Raw genomic sequence first — 26,774 nt, 5'->3', positions numbered from 1 at the left:
CTATTGATGTGGGAAAACATCCTAACATATTGTTGAGCAAAACAAGAAAGTTTCAAATCAGAATAAACGATATAATAACATATATAAAACACACACACACATATATAGGTCCATTCAAACAGTTGTGTAGTTACATAGAAAAGGGTCTGAAAGAATATAAATCAGGTTGTAGCTAGCTGGGTGGTATTTTATTTACTTATGTGGTTTTTTGTTGTTTATATTGTCTGACTTTTCTGCAATAGATATGCGATGTTTGTGTAAAAAGAGAAATAATTAAAACCGAGCTTTTCAGGGAAAAACAAAAACAAACCCTCTCACTTCCAGTGTGATGTGGGCATCCACTATCCCTTGTCCCAGGCTGCAAGCTCCATGAGAGCAGGGACCATGTCTTTGCACCTACAAGCCTCACGCCATGCTTGGCACATAACAGGTGTTCCTTATATGCTGGCTGAGTGGAAATAAATAGATACATGGATTCATGTCCCCACAAGACCTTAACCAAAGCAGTTGTTCTAGCAGCCTTCCTGGTAAACATATGGTATATTTTCTTACCAATGCAAAAATCTTTAGAAGAAGAAAGAGGAGAGGAGGAAGGGGAGGTGGAAGGGAGGAATGCAGACACTCTAGCCTGTTAAATATCTCTGGTGTGTTATCCAACTATAGTGATATCTAAGGTGTTGTCAAGAATAAAAACACAGCACGAAGCAACACTGTCAAAGCTAGGAAAAAATTAAACCAGAAGGGCTGTCACCCAAACCTGTGAACCAAACAGCCACATTTCACTGGATTCTTCTAATTAGTGTTTGAAAAGCCTTTAGAAGCAGACAAGTGCTACATTAAGTGCTTAGTATTCATTAATACTTTGAGTAGATGAGGTAGGCAGGTACTTACTGATTATGTAAATGTCCTGAGCTTGTCAGTACAGTATTTGGAATCAATGTCTGGCTATATTTCAAAATTTCTATACATTTATGAGTTTTATAAATTTTATACAGTTTTTATAAATTTCCTCCAGCTTCTGGCTTCCAAAGAAAGTAGCTTCATATATTTGCAGTTTATAATTTACTAAACTTTAGAAATTACCTAACACTGTAGTTCTCAACTCTATCAGATCCAACACCTCTTTTTATAATAAACACTTGGGCCGGGCGCGGTGGCTCAAGCCTGTAATCCCAGCACTTTGGGAGGCCGAGGCGGGTGGATCACGAGGTCAGGAGATCGAGACTATCCTGGCTAACATGGTGAAACCCCGTCTCTACTAAAAATACAAAAAAAAAAAAAAAACTAGCCGGGCGTGGTGGCGGGCGCCTGTAGTCTCAGCTACTTGGGAGGCTGAGGCGGGAGAATGGCGTGAACCCGGGAGGCGGAGCTTGCAGTGAGCCGAGATCAGGCCACTGCACTCCAGCCTGGGAGACACAGCGAGACTCCGTCTCAAAAAAAAAAAAAAAAAAGACTTGGTCATACCTCCTTTTAGTATCCTGAAGTGAAATTATAGATAATCTACCTATATACAACATATTTCAGTGTGCAAATACCCAGGCATACCCAAATGACTGTGTCAGATGCTTGTAATATGTGAAAAATCACCGCAAACGTGCCAGTTCCAGATGGCAGGCTATTCCAGAGTGCGGCGTGAGAAATGCAATACCATGGGTGGCATTCCCACATGGGCCTTGGTTTTCTGAAAGGGCAAACAACTCCTCTTAAGTTCCAAACTAAATACATTATAATCTTCCTTTGATTTATTCTATAGTTATATTACCGGAAAATTCAATTTACTTGTGTATTAAGGCTATCCAAAATATCCTATGAGTTTATATGTAAAAGAGAGTGAGGTTCCAGGCTCAGATTATCATAACCAGGATTTTAATCTACAGGAATGTCAAGCAAAATATCTGAAAGTTGTGTGATAATGCCCTACACATTTCACATCTCAGGGTCCCCCCAGATGCCAGGAGTACTCCCCACCATTCCAATGTTTGAGAGTTTAAAACAAAATCCCCAAAACATTTTTTATTTCATTTGGGATCCAAGTGCCAAAATAACCCATGGGGTGGCATGGCCCCTCTTGAGCCTCATGGATCAATATTACATCCTTATGTTAAAAAATGTAGATATCGTGTCCCCTCAAAATATGCCCAAGAATCACAGACCAAGTGTTGGCAGAGTCAAGTAAGAGGTAGAGGTGAGATAGACGAGCACTTTCCATACGCCAGGCATTTTCTTAAGCTCCTTATGGATGTCGCTCATCTAATCTTCACATCAACACTAAGAGAGAGACTGTATTGTTCCATTGGACAGTTGAGACCCAAACACAGACGTGGCTTACCCAAGACCACAGAGCAGGAAGTAGCAGAGCCCTAACTCAGACCATCCTCATCAGGATGACTGTGCAGCACAGTGCACGTGCCGACAGTCCTTTAGGACTGTAGAGAAGAGCAAGGAGAGTGGAACCATGGAACCCTTTCATGTTATGAGCACACAGGTAGACCAGTTCTACCAGTTCAGGACATTAACCTCCAACCATCCCTCCAAGTCAGGGTTTGTTTCTCACTCAGTCTCATCTTCTGCTTTCTTGTGTTTTTCCTGCAGACATTCATGCCCAGGAGAAGGCTGCACTGGGTCCCTCTGGACCTTTCCTAAAAGGGAGATCCCTGTTCACTAGATGAGTTCCAGAACCATCCACTAAGGCTTTGTAGCCCCCTTCCATCAGCTGGCCTTCACTGCATCCCTTATCGCTCAAGATGAGTGGCTTCCTCGCCTCGCTGGACCCCCGGCGGGTGCAGTGGGGGGCTGCCTGGTATGCAATGCACTCCAGGATCCTACGCACCAAACCAGTGGAGTCCATGCTAGAGGGAACTGGGGCCACCACGGCACATGGAACTAAGCTAGCCCAGGTGCTCACCACAGTGGACCTCATCTCTCTTGGCGTTGGCAGCTGTGTGGGCACTGGCATGTATGTGGTCTCTGGCCTGGTGGCCAAGGAAATGGCAGGACCTGGTGTCATCGTGTCCTTCATCATTGCAGCCGTCGCATCCATATTATCAGGTAAGTGTCTCCATGCAAGGAAGTACTGTGGAAAATGTGCTTACCAGCCTGGTCACTGCTCATCCCCCTTCTCCGGAGTATTTAGTGGTGAGATGTATGAAGTGGTAGAAAAGTGGATCATAATGCTCTTTTTTGCCTTGACTTCCAGAGAGGTTAGGGCCAGGTTTTGACTTAATTATAGTAGCTTCCTTTTTTTTTTTTTTTTTTTTTTTGAGATGGAGTCTTGCTCTGTTGCCCAGGCTGGAGTGCAGTGGCGTGATCTCAGCTCACTGCAACCTCCGCCTCTGCCTCCTGGGTTCAAGCAATTCTCCTGTTTCAGCCTTCTGAGTAGCTGGGATTATAGGCGCCGGCCACCATGCCCAGCTAATTTTTGTATTTTTAGTAGAGACGGGGTTTCACCATTTTGGCCAGACTGGTCTCAAACTCCTAACTTCAACTAATCCACTTGCCTCGGCCTCCCAAAGTGCTGGAATTACAGGCATGAACCACCGTGCCTGGCCTTCTTTTTTGTTGTTGTTTTTTGCTTTTTGCTTTCTGGGTTTTTTTAAAAACAAAAACAAAAACAAAAAAAACACAGAGTTTTGCTCTGACGCCCAGACTGGAGTGCGATCTCAGCTCACTACAACCTCCACCTCCCAGGTTCAAGCAATTCTTCTGCTTCAGCCTCCTGAGTAGCTGGGATTAAAGGTGCATGCCACCACGCCTGGCTAATTTTTGTACTTGTAGTAGAGACAGGGTTTCACCATGTTGGCCAGGCTGGTCTCGTAACCCTGACCCCGCACTTTGGGAGGCTGAGGTGATCTGCCCGCCTCAGCCTCTCAAAGTGCTCGGATTACAAGCGTGAGCCTCTGCTCCCTGCCTATTTTTTCAATACAGAGAGTTATTCTGCTTCTCATATATCTCCCAGCTTCTCATTCCCTGTTATGTTCTAATGGCTCTGTTTTTATTTTAACTCTCCTTTACACCGGAAGATAGGTCAATCCTCTTGAGGGAGAGGGGAAGGATACAGCTAAGATATAAATAATAAAGATAGGCAGAGCAGCAAAATGACAGGTCAATAAATCTGATATGATTGGGATTTGATAAACCTCAAACTGGCATCGAGCCCCCAAGGAGAAGGAAGCCAGGCCAGGAGATTTAAAGCTCTTGTGAGAATCACGGTGCGCCATCTGCCACAAACACCTCCACAGATTTATATTGCACAGTGACAGGTCCACTAGCAGCTCCTTGTCTCCCCTTGAGAAAGAATCATAAAACTCATTTTTTAAAATAAGGTGCCAGGACTTACACGCCTATACTTTGTAGAAATGGCTCTCCTACTGCCTTTTCCTTTTCCTTCCTCTTCTCTTGAGTAGCGATCTACAATATCTTCCCAGAATTGCTGGAGTAGGCCAATGGACAACTTGAGAAAGGAAAACCTCCTGCTTCTTGATGATTGCATTGCAAAAGCATGAGGCTTTTCTGGGTTTTAGGGTGGCAGATCATGTGGGCCAACCCATGTACTGACAGTGAATGTCTTGGTCTCTTCAAATATTTCAGGAGAAGTAGGAATTCTAACTTATATTGGGAATTCTGTGTACCAATGAGTGCCATCATAAGAAAAGCACTACATTAATGTCATACATGTAGAATAGTCTTCACATAAAACACAGACTGCAAACATGAAACCAGAAAGTGTGCTGGTTTGTATTTAACGTCTCTTTAATTTGATAAGGAAAATAAGCTGAGTTTATTAACCTCCGGTCTTCTCTTTCCTGTTGGTTTTACCATTTATCCCCTTCTCTCCTGAAGTCATCCTCTCACAAGCGTGAATATCCTAATAGTTGAGGTTTCTTCAGAATTGAGGGGTTTTCTCTCCTATCGATGAAAGTAAATTATTCACATGGATGAATTTTGGAAATACTTGCAATTCTATTACTGTGAAAGCAATTACCTCCAAACTTTTTTGACAGAGAAATTTACTCACCATGAGTTTCTAGATCCAAACGTGTTATCATGTGGAACAGAATGTTGATAGTAGGACAAAAGGCAGCCATATACTCAGAGGTTTCCATGGAAGGCACAGGGCCGATGCATCAGATTAATGAAGACTACACAGTTTTCAATAGATCTCATCCTATTTTGACCCAGTCTCCCAGACCACAGTGATTTTTGTGAATGAATTACCTGTGTCTTATTCTTCACAGGATATATTACATCTGTAAATCAGAGCCTGCCCCTTACCCCATCACAGTGCTTATGGGCAGTATATAATCTAGACTTTTCCACTGCTCACATGGAGAGCCTGAGATTGGCCCAGCCTGTGTTATGCTGGAGCCAGCTCACACCAGCTGCCAAGAGTACTGATTGTGCATACCTCTTTCCAACTTTACATTCAATGATGTCATGTTGTTAACTTGGAATCAGCTATGAAGGGACTATGTGTTTGTTGTTGTTACCATAGTTCAGAGAGTCAGTTGTTAAACCTTTACCAGCACATCACGAGCCTACCTCCATTAAAGACCCTGGTCCTGCCCAGTAACTGAGGCCTTCACCACAGCACCAAACACAAGAAGAAAAAACCCTACCTCTCCCTAAAACAGGATTCCCCCTCTCCGCCTATTGCCCCATCCATAGCACTTCTCTGTACTGTATGACTGACTTATCTAGCCACTGAGGCCATTTGGAATCCTCCCAGAGCCCCTAGCCAGGCCAGGACCAAAACATTATAACTTACGCCAATGTTAGCATATTTATAGCAGGTTTCTTCAAGCAGGCCTCTCACTCTTGTGATTGTTGGTCACTAAACTAAAGGAAGTGCTGCTCCAAGTGTCTTCTTTCCACTTTCACATCATCATCACATATTGCCTCACCTTTGGCAAAACTTCCCACTGCTTCTCCATACCACAGTAATCAAACTCCCCTATGTCTTCATCCTTTTTAATACATGGTCCTTTTCTCCTGGTCTTAATTAAAACCTGGCTCACCTGAGGGTGAGTCCAGTCTCCACAACTGTGCATTTATCTCCAGCAATAATCACTGCTTAGTTGCAAGAATGAAGTAAAGAGAAAGTTGGGATTAACTTAGATTTAACTTTTTCCAAGCAGAGGGAGAAAAAAGTAACGGGGTTAAGGGTATTTTCAAAGGAAGAGTAAACTGTGCTGAATCACATAATCTAGGCTGGCTAAGAAGGGAAGTGAAAACACAAGAGTGATGGTGACTCATGAAAAGTGGTATAATCGGTAGAAATTGGAATTGTCAATGAGGTCAAGATATCATTGCCATAAAAATACTGGGAAAGTGAGATAGAAAGCTAGGAAGTGATGGAAATGATAAAAGAGTGGGATGTTTGAAATAAAGATTTCAGAAGTAGTATAGCAATCAATAACATTCAGTTTAGACTTGAAACCTGGTTCAGCCACTGACTAGCTATGAGACCTTGAGCAAGCTCCATAATTTCTCTGAACTTCAGTTTCTCCACTTTAAAAATAATAATACCTACTTCATAAGGTTGTTGTCAAGACTAAAGGATATGCATATTAATTGCCTGGTATGTTGCCGAGCACATAGCACTAAATAAGTGCTTATTATTATTTTGTGCCAAACCCTAAATTAGGTGCTTTCCAGAGAGCATGACCCTTAAAACTCTTTATCTCTTTAAAGATAAAGATTATTATCTCCAATTTCACGTACGTGGAAAATGTGCAAACCGAAGTTTAAATGACAGAACCCACATTCAAATCTGTTGATAGATAGGTTGAGAGATAATGCCAACAACTCTCAACCCTGGCTATGGGTTTAAATCACTTGGCAACTTTTTTTTCTGTATTAATGAAAAATGGATTTTGGAGTTCAGTTTTATTGAATTATAATTACATATCATAAAATGCATCCTTTTTTATATACACTTCTATGAGCTTTGATAAACACATATAATCATGTAAGCTTCACCACAATCAAGATGCAGAAGAGCTCCATCACCCCCAAAATAATTTCTCCATGCTGCCTCTTTATAGTTAAGCCCTCCTCCCACTCCCAGCCCCTGGCAACCACTGATTTGTTTTCAGTCCCTATCGGTTTGCCTTTTCCACAACATTATGTAAATAGAATCATTCAGTATATAACCTTTTAAGTTTGCTTTCTTTCACTTAGTAAGATGCATTTGAAATTCATTCATGTTGTTGTGTGTATCAGAATGTTGTTCCATTTTCTTCCCATTGTATGGCTAAACCACCATTTGTTTATCCTTTTACCAGCTGGAGGACAACTGGGTTGTTTCCAGTCTGTGGCCGATATAAATAAACTCACTGCAAATATTTACGTATAGGTTTTTATATAAACACAAGTTGTGGTTTCTCAAGTAAATACTTAGGAGTGAAGTTGTTAGTTTGTATGGTAAGTGAATGCTCAACTATAGAATAAACAGCCAAGCTTTTCTCTAAAGTAGCTGTATTATTTTTGACTCGCACAGGAATATGTGAAAGTTCCAGTACCTTGTCAGCACTCAGAATTGTCAAGTGTTGTTTTTTGTCATTGTTTTGTTTGTTTTTGTTTGTTTGCCATTTTAAAAGACATAGCAATATTTCAATGTAGTTTTAATTTGCATTACTCTAATTACTAATGATGTTGGACATCTTTCTATGGGTTTGTCACCCATGTGCTCTCCTTGGTAAAGTGTCCATTTAAATCTTTTGCCCATTTTTTTTTTTTTTTTTTTTTTTTTTTTTTTTTTTTGAGATGGAGTCTCGCTCTGTTGTCCAGGCTGGAGGGCAGTGGCGCAATCTCGACTCACTGCAAGCTCCACCTCCCGAGTTCAAGCGATTCTTCTCCCTCCGCCTCCCGAGTAGCTGAGACTACAGACACACACCACCATACCTAGCTAATTTTTGTATTTTTAGTAGAGATGGTGTTTCACCATATTGGTTAGGCTGGTCTCGAACTCCTGACCTCATGATCTGCCCACCTCAGCCTCCCAAAGTGCTGGGCTTACAGGCATGACCCACCACGCCCAACCCTTTTGTCCTTTTTTAATTGGGTTTTTTATTTTCTTGTTATTAACTTTTAAGCATTCTTTATATATTCTGGAGACAAGTCCTATATTAGGTATGCATTTTGTCACATACTTTCTCCAGTTTGTGACTTGCCTTTCAATTTCTGTTTATTTCTTTTTAAAACTACTGATGCCCAGGCACCACCTCCAGAGTTTCTAATTCAATTGGCCTAGGCATTGGAATTTTTTAAAGTTCCCCAGGGAATTCTAATTCTAATTACTTTTGCACCTACATAATGGAAACTATTTGGACCACACAATCTTAAGAGAGTTTTTGGCCTTGTGGCACCATTCCCCATGCTATGCAAACCAGCTTATAACATGAAACAAATCTGACTCAGAGAGCAATCTATTTTCTTTACAATTTGTCAAGCTGGGAAGTTATAGCAACTTGCCAAGCTCCTCCCACTAGTCCCACCCCAACATTATGATTGCCCACTGCCCTGTCACAGGTGGAAGAAAACTTATCAGAGGAAGCAGCTTGTGCTTTGTCCAAAAGGTCTTATCTACTCTTCAGTAGCTCAGTAGACCACAACCAGAGCCCATAGCCATGCCAACCCTAAAAACCCTTTTGTATATTTCAGATTGTATAAACTAGATAGAGGAAATAGGTTTTTTTCTTCGTGGTTCCCACCTACAGCCTTTTGGAGAGACTGAAGGGTGGAGGCAGGATGGTTTACAGTGGTTCTCTAATGTAGTTGGCTATAGATGAAACACAGCAAAGCCATCGTGCCAGTGACATCTGGTCATTTAAAGCCCCAGGAGGCTCTTATGAGTAGTGGAAGAGAGGCAGATTTAACTTTTTTTGTAAATTTATGTCCAGTTCTCTTTTAACATTATTAAAATTGTTCCTCAAACAGAATACAGGTCTGAATCACTCCTAAGCTCCTACACTTTCTATAGTAACCCTTCAAGCCCATTTCTCAAACATTATTGGTAAGGATTCAACAACAGTATGCATACACAGCATCAGTCCTTTCCCTGGAACACAGTACTTATAATTTTTGTCATCTACTCATAAGAAATATTTGGCAAAAATCTAATAAGATAAGGTTCAGTAAAAATGTACTGGGTTCCTACCATGTATCAGTCCTGGGGCAGTACCAAGAATAGGCAAGAAATTGCCTCTTATCTATTTCCAAAGGACCCATTGCTATTGGGTCCCATTGCTTATTGATGGTGATGAATGCCAAACCTGTTAACTGACTATGGCAATAATAGTCGTAACAATGTAATAGTCGTAGTGGCAACTACCACTTATTGAGTACCTACTTTGTACCAAAAGAGTTCTAAGTGCTTAACACATTATTTTACTTAATCTTCACAACAACCATATATGACAAACAGTGTTACACTTACTGCATATTCCAGATGAGAAAACAGAGGATTCTGAAAGGTTTGGTAATTTGCTTAAGGCTCCTGCTTAAGAGGTGACGGCATGAGGAATGGAGTGAAAACAGTCTGACTCCAGAGCTTACTTCTTCATCATTCTGCTGCCCTGCTACTGTATTAACAGATTACATTACATTCAATTGCAGACAGCAGAACACCAAAATAAGGGAGAATTTCATTTCTGTCCTGTGTACAAGAAGCCTGGAGAGAGGCAGCTGTTGTGGCCTCTCAGACATGGGGACACAGGCCCCTTTATTTTTCTGCTGTGCCAGTCAGACATTTGGCTTCCATTGCAAGGTAACTCAAGACTCAAGATGACTGACGAAGCTCCAGTCAGTATGTCTGAGTTCCAGAAGGCAGGAAGAAAAATGGAAAGTTGGGGCAGGTGATTCCTTACCTTTCTGTCCCCTTTTTTGTTGTTGTTTGCTTGTTTTGAGACAGTCTCGCTCCGCCACCCAGGCTGGAGTGCAGTGGCACAATCTCGGCTCGCTGCAACCTCCACCTCCTGAATTCAAGTGAGTCTCCTGCCTCAGCCTCACGAGTAGCTAGGATTACAGGCACCCACCACCATGCCTGGCTAATTTTTGTATTTTTAGTAGAGACGGAGTTTCGCCATGTTGGCCAGGCTTGTCTCAAACTCCTGACTTCAGGTGATCTGCCCTCCTTTGCCTCCCTAAGTGTTGGGATTACAGGCGTGAGCCACCACACCCGGCCCCTTTCTGTCCTCTTTTTAAGAATCTTTCTTATAAGTCCTTCCGCATTTCTCCCACTGACATTGGCCTAAACTTAGACATCTGGCCACAGCAGTGAGGCTGAGAAGTATAGTCTTCTAACTGGGTATTTTGCCAACTCCAGAATATCAGAATTCTGTTGATAGGAAGGAAAGGAAAAACTGGCTGCCACTGCCACATCTCTAATGGATGCAAAATCCTGAAGCCTTCCAGTTTGCTGAGGTCAATTTTTTCTGCAATATTTAAATAAAATTGGTTCTGATTCCCAATTTACAATGTGAAAATCTAAGGTCCCCCTCAGTAAATGTAGGGAGTTGTGAAGCTGACCTTCCTCTTCACTCTTCTGGCTCTAAGTCTCTGCTTCTACAGAGTCTCTGTTTCCACTTTGCATTTTACCTCCTTACCTGCTGTCCCCTTTCTTTATCATTATTATCAAACTCATCTGAACAAAGCGTCAGTAATGCAGGATTGTGTGTGCCATAGACTTTATGGAAAGTTTGGACCAGAGATGGGAGATATAGTACAGTCAATCCTAGCAAACAGCAAGCTCACACTTGAATACAGGACACTCCAATTCTCTTTGCCTTTAGGGAATATCCACCAACCCTCTCTTCTTCTTGGCACCAGCTTTTGGACCTATGGATGGGCGGCCTTTCTCCCATAACCTCACCTTCTACTCTGCTCATTTTCAAGCCCTAAAACTCTGTCCATATCCTACCAAGCAGTTATTTCTTCATCACCCTCCAAGTTCATCTTGGTCATTCTCCAAAGAATATCTTTTCCCCAACCAAAATAATTTATTGAGGTAATTCACTAAACAAAGAAGGTTCTCAAAGGAGGGATTTGGGGGCCACGCTGGGAAGGTTAGGTATCATCCTCTAGGCATTGAGAAGTTCAGTGACATGACCAGATATGTACTTTAGTAATACAGTGGAAAGAGAATGGAGGTAGGGAAGCTGTTATGCACATATTCCATGAAACATACAGGAGATATGAAGCCCTAGTCCCTGAAAGGCCAAAAGGAAGCTTAGGATGAAGAGAATTTGGGCATGAGTAGATAAAGGACAAGGAGGGAGAGCAAGAAAGGCTCTTTCTAGCCAAGAAAAGACATATAATAGAGAAACTATTGAAACAATGTCATTAAAAATAGATTTTGCAACGCAGTTCTGGTGCCAGAAAGTGAAAGTAGAAACAGAAAACTCTAGCAAAGAAGACCACCACAGAACACCACAAGGGGTCTAGAACTCATCTTTGCGTATAGCACACCGCGGAAGGTGCTTTCATGCAGCACCTCCTTCCCATCCTCACCAACCCTGTGGAGGGAGGGATGACTGTTCTGCTCTACAGACGAGGAGCCAGAGTCAGAGGTTAAAGGAGCTTCCTGAAAGTCCCACTGCTATTCAGTGCTGTGCCAGAACTCAAATCTACGACTGTAGCATTCCAAAGCTCATGCTCTGCCATTTCAGCAAGCTATCTCTGAGATCTTTGAAGCCAGAAAATCTTTCTCATTAGATGTGAATTAATTGTGATCAATTCCCATTGATTGTGTCTGAAAGGCAATGAAGAGTCATTACACTGAGCAGTAATTTTCTTGGCACCCTTAGTTTATGATTTGGCATTAGGGTTTATAATCTGTGTTTCCTGCCATCCTCATTTGATCTTTGGCACCTCGTGATCCATCATCAGGCAAGCTCATGGTAATGGAATCCCTGGGGAGGAGGTAAGAGAGCGGAGCCCTGTTGAGCAGATGTCTCTCCACAGGTTCCCAACCTCCTCCCGGGTGGGTTCTTGCAAAGCTCAAATGTAGGCTCCCCATCCCAGTATTCATCTTGGGTTTGAGTTTCATGATCAAAGAAAGATTTCTAAAGACTCAGTCTATATAGATAGTCTGACAAGTTCCCCTGTTTTATCTTTCAGAACAATAAACGATTTTCCCTCCTGAAATTGAAGACAGCCTTGAGAGGTGAAATAGGAGGGTTGGTCTTTTGCAACTCCTCCATGATCTAGGACTAGTCATTCATTCCACAACTTGCATTTGTTTGTTCCCCGAAACACCTCTGGAAACTGCTGTTAACAACACCAGGGAGTGGAAGAGGCAGGATATTGTGAGGACGGGAAGGAAATGCAAAGATGAACAAATGCATGCCAGTCCTCAAATCTCTGAAAGACTAGCTCTCTCAAATGTCCAAATACACAGCCATAGGTCAAAATCATAATAATGATGCAGCCACTCCTGATGCTTATAAAGTCTCTAAGATATAATTTAGCAAGCACATGATAAATGTTAGTTCATGTTATTATTACTATCAGTTTTATTGTTATTAGGCAAATACTGTGCACCAGGCACTGTGCATACATTGTCTCATTTAATTCTCTCAATCTTCCTATCACGTGGATATTAAGGTCCCAATTTTGTGACTCGTCATAAAACTAAACCAGAGCAGTTTTGCTGTGCCTCACACTAGCTGAAAAAATTTGCATCATCCCAACAAATCCTACAAAATAAATGCCATTATTATATTCATTTTGCAGATGACAAAACTGAGGCTCAGAGAGGTTAGGTGACTTGTCCAGAGCTACAAGGTGGTCAGTGGCAAAGGCTGGGTCTAAATATGATTCAGCCTGATTCCAGAGACCATGACCCCCATGCTCCATACAGACACAAACTTCCAAATTTATTATTTATTTATTTATTTATTTATTTTTGAGATAGGATTTCACTCTGTCCTCCAAGCTGTAGTGCAGTGGCATGATCATGGCTCACTGCCGCCTCAGACTCCTGGGCTCGAGGAATCCTCCCACCTCAGCCTCCTCAGTAGCTGAGACTATAGGTGTGCATCATCACACCCAACTAATTTTCTTCTTTCTTCTTCTTCTTTTTTTTTTTTTTTTTTTGTAGAGACAGATGTCGCTATGTTACCTAGACTGGTCTCAAACTCCTGGCCTCAAGCTACCTTCCTGTCTCAGCTTCCCAAAGTGCTGGGATTACAGGTGTGAGCCACCATGCCTGGCCCACCCCTAAATTTAAAAACTCACCAAAGAGAACCAAATGAATCAAGGAACCCTCACTTTTATTGGGGCTTCAAAAGACCCTGTACCTTATCCTATTGATTAGCAGAGCACTTTTGTAGATCAAAACTTCTCTAAATCAGGTCATGAAGATAATTTGTAAGCTCAGCATCTTTCTGTCACCTGTCAGCAGTGAGGAGAAAGGTGTTGTAAAGTTCATGTCGCTCTTCTATATAGGGATCAATTGACAGCCCTGTAGGAAGGATGTCAGTTACCAATTCAGAGAAGGTGAGCACATTTTAATAGAAATTTGCAAGTTTCTCAGATTGTTGATGGTGATAATGAGTTTCCTCCAGCAAAGCCAGGAAAACCTGGGCTTCTTTTACATCTTCTGCAGCACCTAGTAGCGTGGACAGTGCATGCCATGAGCACGTAGCATGGCTGTGGGAGGGACTGACCACCTTCTCTGGGCCCGGCACAGCAGGAGATGCTGCAGAACATGGGAAAGAACTCTGAGACAAAGGGCTTGATATCGATATGAAGAAACAAAACACACACACGTGAAATAATTGTGAGTGCTGCAAGAGACAATCAGGCCTGGTCAGAAGTTGGGACACCTGAGGTCTAATTCCAACTCTCATCCTCAGCAGTTCAGGGCCCTCAGGTAAGTCATTCACATGACCTGATCTCGGTTTCCTCCACTGATAAATGAAGAGTTTGAATTAGATTGCCTGTCTCATTAGTTTGCATGAAAAACGACCCAGGGAGGGGAAAGATTTGTAAAGAAGGGCCTATTGTCTCAACTCCCCTGCAACCCAACACACGTCCTAACCCCAGCTAGCATCTGGGAGCCAGATGCAATTAGTCCCTGTAGCTGAACTGCCTCTGTTCAAGACCTGCTTTGCCATTTTCTCCTTGTATGACTTGGGAAATACACTTAACCCTAGAGCTTTCCAAAAAGGTTGCTGAAACTTGGAGGTGTGCCAAAATATGAATCCTTCAGCTTTAGGACACCTGGAAAGTGCTATAGGCCCCAGGCTAGTGAGCAGCCTCACCCTTTTATACATTACCTCCTTTCCATATCCATACAAATATATATGTAGATTGAGACAGAGTCTCACTCTGTCACCCAGGATGGAGCGCAATGGCATGATCTCAGCTCACAGCAGCCTCTGCCTCCGGGGTTCCAGCGATTCTCCTGCCTCAGCCTCCTGGGTAGCTGGGATTAGAGGCATACACCACCATGCAGGAATAATTTTTGTATTTTTAGTAGAGATGGGGTTTTGCTGTGTTGGCCAGGCTGGTCTAGAACTCTTACCTCAGGTGATCCGCCCGCCTCGGCCTCCCAAAGTGCTGGGATTACAGGCAGGAGCCACCGTGCCTAGCCCAAATATTATCTTCAAGGTGGGTTATGCGATGTGGAAAAGGTTGAGAAGTCCTGATAACCTGTTGAGATCTTGGACTCATCATCTGCAAACGGAAATTTTATTAGTTTCTGCATTGTAACCATCTTGTGAAGATTAAGATTTTGTATGTAAAGTGCTTAATATGCCCATGCACATAGTAAATGCTCGGTAATGTTTGTATTATTATTATCACCACTACCAAGACTACTGGCCAGTTTCCAACCTGACAAGGCTAGGTTCTTAATGCAAATGAGTAGTCCTGGTGCCAGTGCTGAAGGTCCTCAGTCCGCCCCTCACAAAAAGACTGGTAGACTTGCCTCCTACTCACTTTCCTCCAGATGAACCCTGTGCAAAGACTATGCTTTTGACTCTGAAAGTATATGTCCAAGAAGAATTCTCTTCCTTTAAAGGAACAGCCTCCTTTAACAAGGCTATGCCTTAAAACACATTAATAGGTCGTGCCTCAAAACAAGTAAATAAATATGTATAATAATTACAAACAGTGACAAGTGCTATAAAGGAAAATAAACAAGGTATCATGACAAAGTACTTTTTCTGAAGAAGTGATACTTAAGCAACTTCAACTTGGTGCACTGAAATAGACGCTAGAGATGCAGAGATAAGTAAGGCATGGTACCTGCCAACGGCCACAGAAAACACCTGAGACAGGAATGTTGATGAAAACTCATGAAGAGGAGTTATGCCAAACACCAGCCCTTGCCCTCAGAGGTTTGCACAGGTAGACTTTCTGAGTGGAGTCTAACTGGCCAATCACAGCAGCTCAGGAGCTTTGCATGTGCCAGGCCATCTACTTTGAACACTCTGGCCCACTCCTCACGTTGCTAGTTCACAGAGGCTGCAGACAAGGAGCCACAGCCACCCCAAGGAATCAAAGAGCTCCTGACACTTGCCCTGGCAAGGAGGTGAGATCACCAAAGCAAAGGGTGCAAGGAGAGGAAAGAACTGAAGGGAGAACTTTGTTAAATGACTACACACAGATGGAGATGGATAAATAAGAAGCAATGATGAAAAAAGAAAAGAAGTGGGCAGAAGAAAGCGAGTGAAACCAAAGGAAGAACAGATTCTTACACAAGGGAACAGAGAGGGAATAAGTGTTTGCATCACAAGCTGCAGGGACACTGATAAAAGGCCATTCTGTTGACAGCTTGTGGGTTAGAGATGGCAATTTCTGGGGTGTAATGAAGGCAAACACCACAGTGCAAAGGGTAGCATTAGCATGGAGAAGAGCAAACAGCAAGCAAGAGAATGGATCCTTTATTTAACAACCCAAGGAATCCATTTGTCCTGGACACAACCTGTGCCTATGCCTTTTTAAGAGTCATGAGTACGTATGTGAAAAACAATTATTTGCTAATATGCATCACAAACATTTTATATATTATTCCTCACCACTGGTCACTCTCATAGATCTGGCCATAAGTCCCTCACAAAGTAATTGAAAACATTTATATAATGTATACATTTACATATATATGCATATACACATATTTGCACAAATATATCTGTAGATCTTATTAACTCTTCAGACATTTCCTACTTGGAATAAATTCAACAATAGCCCTTGGCTATATTAATTTCTCTTGAGAGTTTGTTTATAAATGCCCTAGCTTATCACTTCTTAGACTTTTTAAAGAAAAATAAGCAGTATAATGAGTTTCTCTTACATGTGAAGCATAGATACAAACACCTGCTCCTTTGAAAACATTTCTAAGATTATTTTAATTAGGAGAGTGCTTATGTGGCAAAATACTATAAGCTCAGCCGAGGGCACTTGCTATTTTCCTTGGTGGGAAAGCCTCTTTCAAGAAGCCCCCCAGTGTATCCAAGGGAGTCACTATTCCATTCACTGGAGTTCTCTTGTTCAAAATTTAGCTCAAAACTCTCCATTGCTGTTGCATTCAGTAGGAGCTACTTAGCCATAAACAATCCATCAGGACCATGTAGGTGAGGCTCTTTGGAAGAACAGTAACTGCCACCTTTATCAGTTGTGCACAGAAGACACTGCGGCCGCAGTTTACCCAGCGCACGCCAACCTTCCATCCTCATGGATCAGCAGCAGGGGGCAACACTCACGCCATAAAATGCAAATTGTACACATGTGCCCTATAGAAGGCTGAATCCGCCTAGAGTTCTGAGGGGTGGGGGAGTAGAAAAGGGGAGAGGAGAAGGAAGGAGGTGAAAGTGATAGAAATTTGTTTCACAGGATGGGGGAGAACCAGAAGTAGGCACTGTAACCACATCCACCTCACCAAAAGATTCCCTCCCACAAGCCTCCTAAATCCGGAGTCTCTGGCCCCGTTCTTCCCCTCCCTGTGCGTTGGCATCCCTGTCATGAAGGGTCTCTCATGGCTTTGGGACAGCCCCCCACAGAGCGGGTGCAGGCCCTTCAAAGCTTTGCTGTGTCTCCCCTTCCCTGGTCATCTTCTGAGAATTTGTCCCCTCCCTGTGGAACCCCCATTCGCCTGCTCCTCATCTGGGCTGGGGAAGCCATGTGAGGGCGCAGTGGGTCCTCTCAGCACTCACCTTGAACCCAGCTCATTGTATTCTCAGGGCAGGGGGTATGGCTGACCCCCCACAGAATCTTCTGAGATCTGTCATCTCTGTTGGTGCCACTTTCACCTGCTTTAGAAATGGGACACTGCCTACTCCCCGAGAGTGATGAGTTGAGAAATATTCAGGTGGGAGAGAATTGCTGGTTGTCACTTCAACTCCAAGTCTCCTTTCCTTTTCTGCACAAAGCCTTTTTAGTCCACTTATAAGAGTCCTCTGGATGAGAGGCAGTAGGTCTCACAAAGAGAAGTTGAGTGAGAAAATGGGAAACTTCTCTTCACCCTCACAATTTCTAACTGCAGTTGTGGAACAGAACAAGAAGTTTCTAGATTAAAGATTTCAAACCTAGGAAGAAATTTCTCCAAGTTCTGTTTTATAAGTGCATTGAGCACACCTAGGGCTTGGTCTAGAATCTAGATGATTTCTAATTTTCCTACCAACTCTGAGACTCTAAAACCATCAGCCAACAATGCTTGCTTCCAACCTGTTTTATCCCACTCTGAGGCAAAGGCTCCTGTATAAATACTCCACAGACTACTGCTAAGTAAAGCTCTCTGGGATTCCTCTTCCTTGTCAATGAATAATAGCCCTAAGCTCCCACTGAAGGAGTACCTACCATATGTCAGGAACTATAACACATGTCCTTTGATGACCCATAGCAACCTGCATAGTAGGTATCACCATCACCATTTTCCAGGTAGGGAAACAGGGTCAATGAAATTGGCTGACCAGCTCCAGACCACAGATAGCAATAATTTTATTTGTCCTTTTTTTTTTTTTTTTTTGAGATGGAGTTTCGCTCTGTTGCCCAGGCTGGAGTGCAATGGCACGATCTTGGCTCACCGCAACCTCCACCTCCCAGGTTCAAGCGATTCTCCTGCCTCAGCCTCCCAAGTAGCTGGGATTACAGGCATGTACCACCACACCTGGTTAATTTTGTATTTTTGTTGGAGATGGGGTTTCTCCATGTTGGTCAGGCTGGTCTCGAACTCCCAACCTCAGGTGACCCACTTGCCTCTGCCTCCCAAAGACCTGGGATTACAAGCGTGAGCCACTGCACCCAGCCTATTTGTCCTTACTTAGTATGCCCAGGCACTGGGCAAAGTGATCTGTGTGCAACATCTTACTTCATTGTCATAACCGCTCTCTGGGTCTTTCTCCAGAGGCTGTGTGAATTCTATGACACCTCACTCCCTCTCCTAAAGGAGAGGAGGGGCTGCTGATGCTGGCCTTAGCATTCTCTCCCAGCTTGTCTAAGCATCAAATGTGAAACCAAGTACAGTGAGTCTAGCATAGGTAGATGCCAAGAAAACACGTGCCTTCGCCTTTCCCTTTTGTAGTGACTTTTTCCTTCCAAGGTGGCCTTTGATGATAACCTGAAGCCACCCACATAAAAATGTTAGGAGCAGAGAAAAGGACAGTTCCAGCCCACTTGCCACTTCGACAATGAAGAAGGACCAATCTGGGCCAGAAGACGGGCTTGGGGCACAGATAACCCTGTGGATTGTTTAGTTGAAAGTAACCACATGAGCAACATCATCACCATCATCATCAATTACCATCATCCTTATCATTTGATAAAGCAATCAAGTTAAACAATGTACATTGATGATGATTATTAACAACAGCATGACCAGATAATACTTGAATTCCTCATATTATAGAGACTGTACCTTCAATAGCCTCCAAAATATTTTCATAGAGGGAGATCTAGAGAAGAGAGTAAACAGATAGGTTGGTTACATCCTTTTCTTTTTTTTTTTTTTTTTTTTTTTTTTTTTTTGAGACACAGTCTTGCTCTGTCGCTGAGGCTGGAGTGCAGTGGCATGATCTTGGCTCACTGCAACCTCCTCCTCCTGGGTTCAAGCGATTCTCCTGTCTCAGCCTCCAGAGTAGCTGGGATTACAGGTGCCCACCAAATGCCCAGCTAGTTTTTGTATTTTTAGTAGAGACGGGATTTTGCCATGTTGGGCAGGCTGCTCTCAAACTCCTGACCTCAGGTGATCCACCCACCTTGGCCTCCCAAAGTGCGGGGATTATAGGCATGCACCACCACACTGGGCTTATTTTTGTATTTTTAGTAGAGATAGGGTTTTGCCATGTTGGTCAGGCTGGTCTCAAACTCCCGACCTCATGTGATCTGCCCACCTCGGCCTCCCAAAGTGCTTGGATTATAGGCGTGACCCACCGCGCCCAGCCAGTTGGTTACATTTAATCAACAAATTGTTAAACTTCCTTGACCTGTTTGGGGGGCTGACTTCTCTGACTCTAAGGACAACTTATTTCCTACCTGTTTATATGTTGATATATTGGTGCTGTGGTTTGGAGGACTTGGGAGTTCTCTATTCCCTACCCAACTTTAATTGGAGCCCTGTCAGGTTCAATAACTGATGGTGTCATATACCCCTGATTAATGATGCTGCCTGTCCCCTAAACACAGGTGGTTACTGTCCACATGGGGCCTGCTTGGGCAGAGAAATCATAAGTCTCTTCTTAGACACAAAGAAACATAGGCATTCCCAGACAAATTACTTTTCCTCCAGACACATTCATAAAAATTGCCTGGGCTTCCCTGACAGGTGATGGAGTGACCGAGGCTGCTCAAGTAGAAGAGACAGTAGCAGTGAGGCTGAAGGGACAGAGCACCTGACCAGTCACTCCCTGAAAAAGAAACCCACAGTTTTCTTGGCTAACCAAGGACATCAGTGCAGGTTCACTGGGTCCAGCCGCACCATGACAGGGCCTGGATAGATGTTTCTCCTAACCCAGCAACCTGCTTCTCAAGACAGCAATAATGGGGACACTGCATTACCCACCATATGGAACTCGGTGTCATGGAGAAAATAAACGTCTCTGAGAGAATTCACACTTCATTTCTCTCTGAAGTCCTGTGATTCCTCTTCATACCCTACTCCCCATCTACATTTAGGCAGGACTAGCAACCGTAGCTACATATATGGCATGTCTTAGCCCTGCTGTGGCTTTATAAAAGGAAAAGGGATGTTTTAAGAAAAGTGAGAAAATGAGAAGAAAATAAGTAACAACTCAGCAAAATGCTATATTTGGTGAGGACTTTCTTAAAGACATGTTTGGGCCTAAGTAGTGAATTTCACAAATGTGGGCCAACGGCTGATTCCATCCTGTGTCTGGCAGATGGCAGATAGCTGGTACTTGGGAAGAACTGATTTCATGGATGAGAAATCACTGACCTCGTCCATTTCCTAGATCAGCCCACCCCAACCTTCCTGCCTACCCAGTGTGAAGTATAAGACACAGTATGTGCAAAACCTAATAGGGCCTGGTATCAGTGACCTATGGTCCACTCAAGGCAGCCTGACCGAATCTCTGAGCAACCAGTTGTTGCTGATCCCAGAGGCCTGAATGAAACTGTAAAGTTGGCAAATTGTTTTCTCGGACACCTGCCTCCACTCCCTCTCATAATTTCTGATAGCCTCTTTCCCTTTGGACAGTCCTTCTGGCTGGTTGGTTTTCTGGTCTGTTTCCTCCATGATACTATAAGGCCCACAAAAAAGAGACTATATTCTTCCTGTTCACCTTTGAATCCTTAAAAGCTGATATAGATGCATAGAGATGATACCTTACCAGTGCATGGGATAAATGGATAAGTGAATTAGAAAGCTCCTAAGGCTGGGTATCAGGAGACCTCAGTTCTAGCCCAAACTCTGCCATTAATGGAATACACAGCTTCAGATCTGGGGCTCAAATGCATCATCTATAATATAAAAAAACAACTCTGATGAGCAACTGACACCCCTTCCCATTCCCATGCTCAGTACAGCCCTGGGGGTCCACAGAGGAGGGTCAGGGGCTTTGGGCAGGTATGGGATGAAGGAGACCTTGAGCAGACCAACCTCCATTCTCCCACCCCTTCAAAAGGAACCACCTGCTTTCACCTATTTATGTATTGGGCTCTCAAATAAGACTGTGTGTGAAAAAAAGTTCTACAACTAAGAAAGAGCTTTAAACTATACAAGAAGATGAACAAGTACAGTCCTTTTCAGCTAGTCCTCCCGTCTATCAAAAAGGTCCCACCCCCTCAATCACTCGATCTCAGTCCACCTCTGCAGGTTCATCTTCCACAATCTCCAAAGTAGCCTGCATGTGTCAGCCCAGCTACACCTTTCCTCTGCTTGAAACCACCCTTTCCTCTGTTTTTTTCGAATGGCAAAGCCCAGCTCACCCTCCAAGAAGTAGCTTAAAAGGCTCCCTCCCCCAGTCTCCCTGCTTCCATAGCAACCAAAGAACCCTGCTCCCTAAGAAGCACGCTCACCGCACTGGGGTCCAAGAACACCTCATAAATGCTCGATAGTATGAAATGCTGGCTGCGTGGAATCAGCTGTTTGTTTATTAAACTCTTTCCTGACTGAAATATAGATGCCTCAAGATCAGGAAATCTGTCTCACCGTTTGTGTCTCTGTCATTCATTACAGTGCCTCATTTCGTAGACACTTAATGTGTGTGGAATGAAGGAAGGAAATTAGAAAGTCAAAAGTTATTTGGGAAACTCTTAAATTAACGGCTAAGTATGTTAGGGAATAGTCAAAGTAAGATAAGCTACGTATTAATGGGAAAATCTGTCTATCTGAGTAGAGTAATTGGCATTCAAGTGTGAATAACCCCTAGATTTAATCCTTCCAGGTGAAAGTACACTTATTTAAAAGTACTTATTTATCTAATGGCTTTCTTTGCTGGAATGCGGAGGGAAATTCATGTCTTAAGTGGAGAAGCCTTTCTCCACTTATGATCAGGCAAGATAATCATTGAATTCATCATATTATAGAAACTGTACCTCCAATAACTTCCCCCTTAAGTGGAAAAACTTCTCCACTTAAAAATGGATTTACCTCCTTTTGCCTACTCCCAGCTGGGTCTTTCTCCTTTACTCTCTTAAGAAGGAGAAGCTTTGCCTCCTGGTTCTAAAAGGGTTATAGGGAATCCAGGTAGGCTGCAAGTGACTCAACAGAATTAGAGAGGGAGAAGCATGTCATGATTCTCTTTGCTGTTGGATTGTGCTATGTTAAGCATAGTTTGGAAAGGTCAACATTGTATGTAGGTTGTCTGAAAGTACTAAACCTAAGGCTGGCTCTTCACATATATATATGATAGAATCATAGACTCTAACTTGAAAGCAAAATCACATTGAAAAGGACTATATTTTTCTGAAACCCCAAATCACACATCATCTGGGATACACATAAGAGGATTAAAAGGAATATTGCAAATCGAGAATCTCCTGGTACCTTGTCCCAACCCACTTTTCAATGTGGAAGTTCTCTCCAAGTCTAATTGATTTTTAGCCTGGCTAATTATGAATTTAACCACAAATAGTTCTGGGTACAGAAATATAAAACACTAGAAATGGGACAAAATATAAATAGGAATATGTTTACAATAGATTTATATGATGGGTAACTGAAAAGGTGTCAGACTTGCAGGCTTCTTACCTCTTGTCCTGCTGAAATAAATCCTTTATATTTCTCAAAGACCTAGACTTCCTTCCCATCTCTGACTAACACTAAGGGAAAATCGCCATCATGTGGTCTGCAACATTCTGCCACTCACTGATGGCTGCCTGCACTAAACATTGGATTTCATATTGATTATCTCTAGCTATATGAATAAGTACTTTTGAAATCAATATGCCTCTCCCTCTAATCACTTGGTGGATGACCACAAAATGTAAAATCACTCTGATAATAGCATAAGGCAAATATGATTAGAAAGGTAACTCAGGGGCAAAATTTTTTAATGGATTCACAAAATTAAGTCAATATTATTTATACATTAATCTTTTTTTTTTTTTGACACAGAGTCTTGCTCTGTTGTCCCCACTGGAGTGCAATGGCACAATCTCAGTTCACTGCCACCTCCGCCTCCTGGGTTCCAGCGATTCTCCTGCCTCAGCCTCCAGAGTAGCTGGGACTACAGGCGTCCGCCACCACATCTGGCTCATTTTTTTTGTAATTTTAGTAGAGATAGGGTTTCACCATGTTGACCGGGCTGGTCTCAAACTCTTGACCTCAGGGGATCCACCTGCCTCGCCCTCCCAAAGTGCTGGGATTACAGGCATGAGCCACCGCGCCCGGCAATTGATCTCTCATTTAAAACAGTGATTCTCTACCCTAGTACACCCAGATTCATTTTTGGTAATAAATACTTTGTAATGCTTCCTCTACTATTCTGGATGAAAGCTAGAGATGGTTACCTTCCTATGCACTTAATTTTTTAAAAACTAAATATGTCCTGAGTATGAAAGATAAATCAAATGAAAGTAACTTTGAATAAAATCAATATTTATTCCAACATGTGAATGCTGGGGCATGCGTACATTAGGAGATGCGAGGAAGTCGTCAGATGTTTGCAGTCATTTGTAGAACCACTGTGAGTACAACAGCCACAAATGTAGACTCATATAGGTCTGTCATTCGATGCTCAAAGACCATGAATAACGTTGTTGTTGATGATGGTCTTCCAAAATGATGATCAACTCGGTAAATTCCAAACCAAACAAATGACAACTGTCTCTCAATTTACCCAGCTGTTGCAGTCCTGGAAAATTCAATGTCTAAAAAGCCATGCAAAAAAAATGCTTTGTGTGTATATGTAAAATGGAGACAAATTCAAGTTCAAAAATTATAAACAGGTTTGTACTTAAATGAATGTCCACTGGGGCCATCAGCAGTCATGTATGATACAAGACAAAGCTTCATTCTGTGAGTCAGTCACATTGCAGAATGACGAACAGCCCAGGCCCCTGTCCACTTAATGCCACAAGTGCTCACACTCATCATGAGAACCATAGACACTCCCACATATTTCCAAAATTCCCCTAGGAGTCAACACCACCTTTACTGAGAACCATTGGTTCATACAGTATTTTCTACAGGGCTTCCCTCACTAAATAGATGATTAAGAGTTGACTTTAGCTGTAAAACCAAAGAGTGATGCACCAGAAGGGATCCTAAACCATATCTAATTGGCCGCCTCATTTCATCCATAGGAGGGTAACTGGCCCCTCAATACTCAGTAACCTAGGACCCTAGATAATCTAGGATAAAAACCAAGGTTTCCCTGGGCACAGTGGCTCATGCTGTAATCCCAGTACTTTGGAAGGCTGAGACAGGCGGATAACTTGAGGTCAGGAGTTCAAGACCAGCCTGGCCAACATGGAGAAACCCCATCTCCACTAAAAATACAAAAAGTAGCCAGACATAGTGGTGCATGCCTGTAGTCCCAGCTACTTGGGAGGCTGAGGCAGGAGAATGGCCTGAACCCAACAGGTGGAGGTTGCAGTGATCCAAGATCACACCACTGCACTCCAGCCTGGGCGACAGAGTGAAACTCCATCTCAAAAAAAAAGAAAAAAAAAGGTTTCCGTTTCCATGCTTTTAATTTCTTAGTGAAATTAGAAAGATACTCTTGAATGTGTTTCTCTTACATACCAGATATTTTGAAAAAGTTGAATGAACGAGAACATTTTTCTCAGGATATATGAGGCTGTAAACATTCAGTTCTCACCAGTGAACTTCAAAGCCAGGCTAGACTCTCTCTAGTGCCCACTCTAAGTCTGAATTTCTCCATACAAACAAATCAAAAAGATTTTAAAATACTATAAGATCTTTTACAATGTGTCCAAAACAATGATTTCTTGGAGCAGAAATTGTCTTGTATGGTTAGTGCCTGGTTGATTTCCCCACTGTTCTCCCCAAACTATAGTCATCAGGACCCCAGCAGGACCTTGGGAAATGACTAAGTTTCCAAATGCTCCTTATACCATGCACAGCCAGGGCCTCTTTCTCTGATTCAGACAGCAATGGACTGGTCCGTTCATAAGACCTAAGGAAGACTTGGCTATTTGCTAATTACCCTTGGCAAGTGTATTCTGGTGGCAAAATGGGTATTTTTAAATTTAATTTGTTGATCTAATGTTATGGAGAGAATGTTTGATTGCACAGACTCCACAATATTGGCTCTCCAAATTAAATTTGCAATCAAATCAATGCCTACTTCAAAAGCATCATCTGGAAAAGATTTTACTTATAAATCTTGTATAATATCAGGTGGTAAAGTTGGGTGATGAGAATAAGCTCATAGAATGCAGGAATTATTGGGTAATGCTGTGGCTTCAATACCAAAGCAGAGAAGTGAGTTGCCTCTTCACTTCCTTCCTCACACAGCACTAAAAGAGCAACTTAATCCATACGTGCAAACTCAACTCCCGAGAACCCTGAAAACACACGGCATTCAAGAAAATATCATCAGGTTCTTATATTTAATGCATGCACACTCTATACTTTCCCCATGGAAGAGTTCTTCAGGCCTTTCTTCAAAGACCATTTCCTCTTAATTTTAGACTCACTCTAACAATTTAAATATCAGGCGTTGGAAGTAGCAATTTAGAAAAGAGGTGGTCTGACTGCTCCAGGTAAGCACTGGGACAGCAACAAGAAGTAACAACTGACAGTCTGATATCAAGGATGATGGAAAGCTATATTTACAAAGCAAGGGGAGGAGGGCTGACATCGGAACTCAAAATAAATAACAGCCTGGACTGTTTATATGTAGAGACAAACAGCTTCACTATCCCTGAGAGCATCTCCATAACACCGAACAATACTGTAGCTGATGTAAAAGAAAAGCTAAGTTGTGCTCAATAGATTTTGCAGCAAAATATTACAAAATTCAGTATAACAGATAGAATCCTAGAGTGTCAGAGTTAGGAGATCCTTAAGAGAGTCTTTGGTGTAGCACTTTTATTTTAAAAACAAGGATGCTGAATCTATAGGGGTGGAGTAGAAACAGGAGCCCAGCATAACTGGTCCAGTGCTTCTTCCATGTAGACACCCTGACAACTGAAGCAATGGAGGGGAAGGAAGAGATAGTACATCGCATGGAATCATTTATTATGCCATTGCTTTTGACATCTCTGTTTTTGCTTCTTTGCATTGATTTCATCCCCTTCCAAAGGAGAAGAAACCTGCTCTCTTTATTCACAAAAGTGTGAACTATTGTTCCCTGGTTTGTGATGAGAGAACCTCAGGGTTGGCCCTTAACAAAATTGGGACTGAAGGTAAAGTTGACTTTGAGTTCCCTCCTACATCCTCCTACATCCCACCCCTGGTATGTTTCCTCCAAGCTGTCCTATGTCTGTCCTCCAACTCGTTGCCCTACTCACTGGCCCACACCCAGAATTCCTAGCACAAAATAGGAAATTCTCCCAACTCCCAGAAGTTTGATATGTTCTCAATCTCTTTCTAATTTATTATCTAATTACATCAAAGAATGAAGCAATATTCCAGTGCATTTCAGATACAAGTTGGCACATGCATTACCTGGGGAGCTGGATAAAATGCAGCATCCTGATTCCTAGCTCCTGAAATTAGGATTCAATAGATGATTCTGGTGGAAGTGGGCCCTGAACCCACTTTGTAAAACACGTGGCTCTGCTTACCTGGCCAGCCTCGTCTCCTCCTAATATCTCGGTGCACACTCCCCTCCCCTCAAATACTTCATACTGTCTCTCTCTGCCATGTCTTTGCCTCATGTTCCACCTTCTTCATCCAATTA

The 26,774-nt window shown here is 42.6% G+C and overlaps 1 protein-coding gene across 1 annotated transcript in view; it reads left to right on the top strand.

Annotated features, from left to right (window-relative positions):
• The window catches only part of SLC7A14 (solute carrier family 7 member 14), a 122,993-nt gene that overhangs the window by 54,342 nt on the left and 41,877 nt on the right, over positions 1–26,774 (top strand). The window contains exon 2 of the mRNA XM_050778264.1: positions 2,593–3,048. Coding sequence (XP_050634221.1) covers positions 2,745–3,048 — 304 coding nt within the window. The 5' untranslated portion in view covers positions 2,593–2,744. The remainder of the gene's footprint in view (positions 1–2,592; positions 3,049–26,774) is intronic.

Source organism: Macaca thibetana, chromosome 2 (genome assembly GCF_024542745.1).
Source record: "Macaca thibetana thibetana isolate TM-01 chromosome 2, ASM2454274v1, whole genome shotgun sequence".
Taxonomy (NCBI): domain Eukaryota; kingdom Metazoa; phylum Chordata; class Mammalia; order Primates; family Cercopithecidae; genus Macaca; species Macaca thibetana.
Note: the sequence above shows the minus strand (reverse complement) of the source record. Positions and strands in the feature narration are given on the sequence as shown.